General features: G+C 34.4%; 1 protein-coding gene across 1 annotated transcript in view; it reads left to right on the top strand.

Annotated features, from left to right (window-relative positions):
* The first annotated feature begins 582 nt into the window (after positions 1–582).
* LOC123546328 (uncharacterized) overlaps positions 583–9,434 on the top strand; it is a 234,024-nt gene continuing 225,172 nt past the window's right edge. The window contains exon 1 of the mRNA XM_053550673.1: positions 583–747. Within this exon, the coding sequence (XP_053406648.1) occupies positions 718–747 (30 nt within the window). The 5' untranslated portion in view covers positions 583–717. The remainder of the gene's footprint in view (positions 748–9,434) is intronic.

The raw sequence follows: 9,434 nt of genomic DNA, 5'->3' as shown, positions 1-9,434 counted from the left end.
CCAATACAGGTAAATCCAACGATTGCTTTACAATAGATCTGTGACGGATTATCTTTGAACACCCCTGCACTTATTGGACTCAACTGCCACATTATCAAAGCTTATTAGTAGTTTTGTACATTGCGGATATAGGTATATCACTATACTGTTTCAAATACCCATGTCGGCGTTCCTTATTACCAACTGGTTTAATTGTAAAGAATTTTTTGATCCGTCATTGTAAATACGGTTGATCTTATCCCTTAAAAATGTATTGTTGTTTGCATGTCTTCTAAAGTATTGTTACTGTCAAAATGCAATTTTAATATCCTTGAACTTTGGCAAGTTTCGCATTATTATTATGTTACCGCTCTAAATATTTCAGGTATCTAAAACGAACGCATTACAAAGTGTTTCATAACTTAAAAAGATATTACGGTTCAGTAACTGTATCACTTTGGATATCCTGTTCACATAAAGTATGCTAAAGAAATGATAATTCACGTGACAAAGATTTATTCCGTTTCAAATTTACTGATCCATAGTGCGGTCAAATTTAAATTTAGTTCATACGTGCCCAAAACTAAACGCACCATTGATTTTTACTTTTGTCCTATAGTATAATTAAACTGAAACATATACCCGATACCATTCGTGTTCTATATGGTGATGTAGTGTTTAGTGTTTGTCTAAAAAGTACAATCAAAAAAGTTTATTTTCGAATTGGATTTTTAGATTATGTCATCTGGAAGGCGGCCGAGAAAGCCGGTAAGTTGTGTTTAGATGTATTGTACAAATTACAGGTAAACGCCCCGGGACACAACACGGGGTGTGTTATTTAACCGTTATAAACTTGTGATTCTAATCGGAATGCGATTTAAAACGTTTCGAAATAACCCCCGAAATGTGTTATTTCTTATAACCTAAATGAACCAAATGATTTGACGACATATATATTATAGCAATTATAGCATGGTTCAGGTCAATAAATTCATCCTTAAACAAATTACAATAAGATACAAGGAAATAGGGCGTAGCAAAGTCAATAAATGATAAGTATATTGATCAGCTGGTTGTTATATTTTAAGCAAATAAAACATGCTCTGGCAAATGTATATTTAGAAATATATCATGATGATATGTAAAGTCTTGAAACACAGTTTGATATTATTCATGCGTATTGTGTTACCGGCCATGATCAAATGCTGGACCAGGTTAATAATTGATCAACATCGGCTACTGTCTGAACACTTGTACAAATGGGTCGATATAAAAGAAATTTACTCCATGGTTATATTCCATTGACTACTCGAAACGTTCTGCACACTAAGCCAGTGGACTGAAAAAAGTTGTGTTCGTGTGCGGACTGTTCTAAATAAAACCTGGTGCTGGTCGAACAGTCACGTTATAATGAAAGCAGGTCTTTTCCTATCTACTCTGAATCTCAGTAATGCTTAGTACCATTGCAGGAAAGTGTTCTATTTCATTCCTTTGGCAACAAGTAGAAGATTACTCTAGAATTTTTAGAATACTGTTCTGAGTAGCCGAAGGAATACTACCCTGGTTTAACTACTTTGTTTTGCGGCACTGGTTCTGTATTTTTTTTTACTGCCGGTCAGTTTGTATTGTTTTACTGGAACTGGGTTCGGAGAGGATACTACTTAATTCTTCAACGGTAGCTAGAGTAAATATAAGTATAAACTGTAAGCTAAGAATTAGATAGTTCAGATTTTGTGCGATGTCACTTGTAATTTAATCAGGCTTGCGAGGCTGATAGGCCCTATACCCACTGATACCTGCGCTGTGCTGTTTTATTGCAGCACAGGAATAACTAGTGAGGCTGTTCAAATATCTGTAAAATTATGTCCCTTTCCGCCTCAAAACTTTTGTCAAAATAAATAAATGAATGAATAAATGAATGAATAAATAAAGAATGAATAAATTTTAGAACATTTACTAAGATTTACTTTAGTCAAAACATTTATGTCGTGATTCAAATTTATTTCAAACACCGCAGTCTCGATTAATTTCAGTCAATGAGAACGGATGATCAAAATTTCGGTTGCGGTACAATTACGTTGTGGTATTTTTCATTCAATTTTTCGATTGTTGGGATGGAATTAGTAACATCTGGCGTTCGTCACATTTTTGTTAGACAATGTTCATATTTGTCAATGGTAATTTAATCATGCCAGCCTCGTCATCAAATATCTACCCCATCATCTGTTTAGAAACATGCAGTAAATCGATTGCACATCAGAAATGAGTTATTTAATTATAGGTTGAACAAAAGACGCAATTCATAATTTGTTCTGATTGGTCCTCGTACTCTTTTGCTGAAGGAAATCCTTTGATTTGTTCACCACCTGACGATTAATTATTCAGTGAACAGCAGACAATCTATGAGTCAAGTTTTATCAATATTTGGAAAAATAAGATTCATATAGTAGGGTAATCGTAAATTATGTTTTGAGGATTCTCGATCAGGCGTTCGTGATTTTAAAATGTACATCTCTGTAAGAAACGTCTAGATCGAATATAAACACGACTTGCATACTAAATTATCATACTGGTTTCAGTGTCAAAAACCTTGTCGTTTCATAACAACAACCCGTATACATCACTAGAACAGTGACCTTGAAATATTTTTTGCGGCCGGGGGTGTGCTCTTTGGCCGAATGGCTAAGGTCGCTAACTTCAAAACACTTGCCCCTCACCGATATAGGTACGGGCCTCACTCGAGGCGTAGAATTCTTCATGTGAGGAAACCATCCAGCTGCCTTACGGAAGGTCGGTGGTTCTACCCAGGTGCCCTCCTGTGATGAAATAATGCATGTAGGGACACCTGGGTTCTTCCTCTACCATCAAAGTTGGAAAGTCGCCATAAGACCTATAATTGTGTCCAACAAAACAAACAAACAAAACATAGAATATTTTTATTTTTGTCAGTGTACGTGAAAGGTAATTGCAAAAGTAATGTAAAAGTAATTGTAATTAGCTTAAATTCATAGTCTAGGTTTGATATACATATGTATTCTAGGTAATAGTAATAGTCTGTGGCGCTGTATGTTCCGAGTTAGCGTTGTATTATCATACCTCAGTAAACCTGTTCTGATCTTATTGTATACGGTTCAGTTTTTATGTTCATTTGTCGCATTTTTCTCAAAGATACGATTAGGACAAGATATAAAAACTGTCACAAAAATGATATAGCTATATACAAAGGCGAACTTTAAAGAGACATTACACGCTATGAATAACTCAAAATGGGATGGAGTTAGTAACGCGGTCGTACAGTCCGTGCGCAAAACCAGCAAAGTTCTACATAGATGACACGTGAAGAGTCTTCTACCTTTCCATGAAACTATGTACAATTTGAATTGAAATAAAATCAAACATAAGATACAGCAGTACGTGATGCATATGATACTGCTAATTTAAAAATAAATATAAAAAAAAGAACATAGATTGAATGGATCTGTAAAAGCAATCCTTTTGGAAATACGCAGTCAAACTAAAATAAAATCCGCACTTATCTACAAATGTACATGTATGCCTTCATGGTTCCTTTCATCTTTGCAGTTTTGTGTTCATCTTAATTTAAGGTTTCATTTCTTGTTTAATATTGAAATACAGTCAAAGAGTGGAAACTGTTTAAATTATATACTGAATGGTAGAAATGTGAGGAAGTTAACCATTTGAAATTATCAAAACAAAATCCTCATTCTACACGGTGTCATTGATTATCTAAAATGACAATAAAAGTATAAAAAAAAGTATTGAACATTGACGGACATAATGTTAACACGGATCCTTAGATAAATTGAAAATGTACGTATGTATTAAGAAATATCACCCTTAAAGATCCTATCAACAAGTATAGGTACAAAAAAATGCATTTTTAGCTCGACTATACGAAGTATTGAGAGCTATCCTACTCGACCCGGCGTCGGCGTCCTTCCGCGTCCGCACTTTAGTTAAAGTTTTGATGCACTTTCTCTTTATCTTTGTTATTACTTGATGGATTTACTTCAAACATAAAATAGTTGTTCCTCATCATCACCCACATCATATGGCACAAGGGTCATAACTCCGGTACTAATATTTCATGAATTATCCCCCCTTTTTACTTAGAATTTCAGGTTAAAGTTTCGGTGCACTTTCACTTTATCTCAGTTATTACTAAATGGATTTGATTCAAACTTAAAATAGTTGTTCAACATCATTACTTACATCATATGACACAATGGCCATAACTCTTGCACCAGTATTTCATGAATTATCCCCCCTTTCACTTTATCTCAGGTATTATTAATGGATTTTATTCAAACTTAAAGTAGTTGTTTCACATCATCTCCCACATCATATGACACAAGGTCCATAACTCTGGTACGAATATTTCATGAATTATCCCCCTTTTACTTAGAATTTCGGGTAAAAGTTTTGATGCACTTTCACTCTATCTCAGTTATTACTAAATGGATTTTAATCAAACTTAAAATAGTTGTTCAACATAATCACTCACTTATTATTATTATTATTATTATTATTATTATTATTATACCAGATTTATATAGCGCCCTTTTCATGATCAATTTCGCATTCTAAGGCGCTTTACATAGTTCAAATGCAGCCACAATTGGGCGCATAATTCATCCTCTACTGGTACAGACACAGAACGATCTGACCAGAGGGACAGAGTGAGACACAGCCCCCACGACAGAGAGATCAGAAATCAGATACAGGCTTGTCCGGCTAACTTAGCCTAGCTCGTTGCGAATAGACAGCCTGGTTCTTTAACGTGTCCAGTGTATAGCACTGATACACGCAAGGATTGCCTGGAATCCTGGCCAGTACACCTCTAGTTGGGTGGGAAACATTGAAAAGCGTTTCTGAAAATTCCCGAGTAGCTGCCGGAGATCGAACCCCGCGACCTCAGGATTGGAAGGCCAGTGTGCAAACCACTGAGCTATCCGTCCACCACTTCATATGACACAAGGACTATAACTCTTGCACCAGCATTTCATGAATTATCCCCACTTTTACTTATAATTTCAGGTTAAGGTTTTGATGTACTTTCATTATATCTCAGTTGTTATTGATGGATTTGATTCAAACTTAAAAAAAGTTGTTCAACCTTATCAGCGACATCATATGACAAGGTTCATAGCTCTGGCACCAATTTTTCATGAATTATGCCTCCTTTTACTTAGAATTAAAAGTTAATTTTGATGCATTTTCTCTATATCTCAGTTATAACAAAATGGATTTGATTCAACATGACACATGGTGCATCACTTTTGTACCAATATTTCATGAATTATGCCCCCTTTTTGCTTAGAAGTATACTTATTTAATGTTTTGATACACTTTATCCTTATCCTTATCTCTCTTATTACTTAATACTTTTGACACAGAATCAAGCTATTGTCCAATATCTTCATCCACATTGGAGTCATTAAACACTCCAGTGACACCTCCAGCTTCATCAAATATGCCCAGTTTCACTATCCAGCATCGAAATAGTCGAGCACGCTGTCTCCTGTGTCAGCTCTTGTATTTTCAGAAATTAGTCATATATACCCTTCTCCCTCTACAAGTAAATATTCGAATTTGTGTACATTTAAAAAATATCACAGTTACTGGAAAAGTGACAGGTGAAAAGAACCGTCTTGAACTCTAATCAATATCTTCTTTTCAGTTAAAAGTAATATTTATGGACAAGCTTTAGGCAGTGAAAACATTTATTTAGGAAGAGTCAGTTAATTCATGTGCGGTTTAAGTCGGTCAAACAAACATAACTGAATATAGACATTGATTTTTTTTTTATTTTATTTTAGTATTTTAATTATACAATATATAGGGAAGTTTAAGTACAATGCCTGTATTCATCAAAGTTTTAAGCCTGAAACTGAAACTTATACTAGAAAAGGATAAAACATTAGTTTGCTCTTTGTTAAATTAAAACAGATTACAATGACACGTTGCAAGAATGTGCATTCTACATCTACAAATAGTTCAGCAAATCTTACTAAAGGGAATTGACACGTAAAAAATCGGCATTTTCCGTTAGTTTACGTATTCGCAGTATGCGGTTTCGGCATTCTCCGGTATTCTCCGGCATTCTCCGGTTGTTGTGAAAAAAACTTTTCTGTTATGGTTATAACCAAAGAGCTATAAAAATAAATAGATCGGCAACTTAAAAGGCATATAGAGCAAATCTCGCCAACATCCCGCGATAACTGAATGAGATCTCGTTTACCGGAAGTGGCGCTTTCTCCACGCGCCGTTTTGTATGCGAAAGCAATTATTCATCGGTAAATTAATTATCACCATGAGGAAGAATTGACCTCATGGCCGATATTGTAGAAAATCGATATCAGGGGAGACAACAGCTACTTGGTATTGGTAACAGGTGACCGGTATTGCGATGTCGATATCTACTGCCTCCGGGTATTGTCACCTGGATGTTTATTTCAATATGAAGTGTAATAAAAGAGAAGGTTTTTCATAAGAGAATTAAACAAGCGTAATTGAAATGTCACTGGAGTTACAAACTATGGAAAGGGGATTTTTAGGGTTAGGGTTAGGGTTAGGCATTAAAGGGATTTATCAAAAGAATGTTTAATATGTAATTTTCTGAACCATAGCATTTTTAACATGTTATTTTATAATAATTAAATTAATTTTTATATCAATATAACATATCTATCAGCAATAAAAACCATATTTTCATATAAAATTATTTTCATACATATTCTTATATAAGAAGAACGTATATTTTAACATGTTTTCGAAAAACAATGTAACGAATCATCTGTAAACCATTTAGATTCAAGTTAAAGGCAAATATAGATGAAGTCTTTTATTTATTTATTTTTTTTTTCATTTTCAACCAAATCTGAAATGTAAATGACCCTTAATCTCTAGAAAAAAAGGAGGTTCGTACCCATAGACACTTCCTTTTATATTTATATAGCACTAGCATTGATATTTTTACGGCGTCTCCCATCTATAAAATACGCTGTCGTTGAAAAATAAAATCTGACATATATATTTAAGAAATATGATCTGATTTAACATTGTTTTAAATAACGCTGTCTTTAAGTATAATATGTGTAAAAGACCTAGGCACCACCGCCCCCTTCCCAACAGCATATGACCACGCTTCTTTTGATGGCAAGAAACGTGTACTTTGTGTCTTAAGACTATTTCACATATAACTAATGTTGTTTTAGAAGCTAACATGTATTCTAAATGTAGTTTTAAAGGTACAAATTGTAACTCCATGCTCGCCGATATTTGTTTTTTTTTACTAAGATAACGCCGATTCACGCTCTAACACGAGATCACGCGAGATTACAGCCAGTTGCCATTCTGTGTATTTTATAGTTCTTTGTTATAACACACTAAATAGTTGTTGTTCTTTATTCTATATAAAATTGACCTATTTCCAATGACCACAGCACACATCAGGACCCATTTTAAATGTCTGTAACTTACATTTTCTTGAAGAATATTGTCAGTGCTAACTAAAAATCAAAAGAAAAGTGGGGTCATGTTTGATGCAAGAAAAATAATTTCAGTCAAACACACAAACTGCAAAATCAGCTAAAAAAATGAGACCCCCAATTATGCTGGTGGTGTATGACCTAAGTTTCCATGAAAAATTTTGTCATGTTATTTCATTATGAAAATGCTACCTACATGTCAAGCATAGATCTGTCATGTGATTTTAGCAAAAAAAATGCAAAGAAAATAAGGAAAATAGCTCTACAGAGCAAAAAAAAACTGAGGACTATTTGTATCCGCTATTATGCGATACCATTTTTTTTCGCGCCATTTTTCTATTTAGTGTCTGTATGCCTTATGGCCAAAGAATGCCGAAATCGCATACGGAGAAAACGTAATAGCACGGAATTTGTCGATTGTTATCACGGCTTCACTAATGATGGTGAAGGAGGACTGCAGGTGCCCCTCGTGCATTATTTCATCACGGGCGGGCACCCGTGTAGAACCACCGACCTTCCGCAAGCCGCTTGGATGGCTTAACTTTAAACGTTGAGGAACACGGACCTAGGTTTTGTATTTTTACATAGACAACAGGGCTGAATAGTTTGATAAGATTATTTAATTATGTACTTTATTTGAAAATTGAGAAACCTTAAATTGAACAAAAGTAAAGTTGAAAAGGAAAAAAAATGAAAGCAAATGAAACACAGATAATACTGCTATAAAAAGCAAAACCTTTTAGTTGTTATTTAATGTACAATTTCGTAACAAACGTGCATATTGACTTTAAATGTGATGTGCTCAGTCAAGTATAACACAGACAAATTACAGTCATCTTTGTTCATTATTTGGGTATACAATTGGCATGTATCTGAATGGGTTTATGATCCGCGTCCAGAACGAGAAGATCCTACAAGATATAAAATCATTTTACGTTAGAATATAGTATGTTATCCATAGAAAACGTGTAAAAAAATAGACGGGGAAGAGAGACTTTGTAAAAGATTCAGGTTGATTTTATGAATCTACAAAAAGTTCAATGTGATTTACTAATTGTTATCAATACATGCCTTGTCTTGACTCAACATGTCGTATATACGTATATAAGAATAAGATCTAGCATCCAATTGGAAGTTAAACTCTGCCCCCCCCCCCCCCAACCCCCAAACCCAAACACACACATCACTAAAAATTAACAGGTAATTGTATTTATTATAATCTTTTCTCAGCCAAGCTGTTCCTTAGGGTACATGAGCCTGACAATAATAAATGTTAATGTTGAAAGTGAACAGAATCTGTGTTTATTTTCGCATTATTCATAATCTCTTTTTTCGTAATTACAAGTACATTTTCAAATGTCCCTTTCATGCTTTCGTCGGATAGCACACTATACGGAAAATGTACCAGTTTTAAAGCACCCGTGCTCGAGAACCCGACCTCGGCGGGGTTCGAACTTGTGGCAAATTTTCACTGAATGCCCTATCACTGAACTAGAGATCCAGGCATGGCTGTTTGCCAAGCAAACTGAGTGTTGAAAAGGTATCATTGACCGAGAATGACATTGCGAAATGGATATGTAAATCGTAATATAATGATGATACAAGAAATACATATATTTTAAAAAGATCATTGAATAAAGTTTGATTTTCATTGAATATGAACGAAGAAAATCACTAGATCAACATGGGAGTGTCAAGTACTTTACAAAAGTTCATTTTTTTTTTATATTTTTTTTTTTTATTGCAAAAAGCTTTTCGGGCTTTTTTTTGGCAAGTTGTTATAATGTTCAGCGACAGGTCTAAAGGGAATGAATTGCTGAGATATTTGAAATAAGAAAATCTTGATAAAAATGTGTACGCCTATGGATAGCTAATTATCTTTGTTTGGGAAATTACCTTGAACGGATGGCGTATATGGCGCTGAAAATTTATTTTAAAGGGAAA

Source organism: Mercenaria mercenaria, chromosome 9 (genome assembly GCF_021730395.1).
Source record: "Mercenaria mercenaria strain notata chromosome 9, MADL_Memer_1, whole genome shotgun sequence".
Lineage (NCBI taxonomy): Eukaryota > Metazoa > Mollusca > Bivalvia > Venerida > Veneridae > Mercenaria > Mercenaria mercenaria.
The sequence above is the reverse complement of the archived record's forward strand: the minus strand, read 5'-3'. Positions and strand labels throughout refer to the sequence as shown.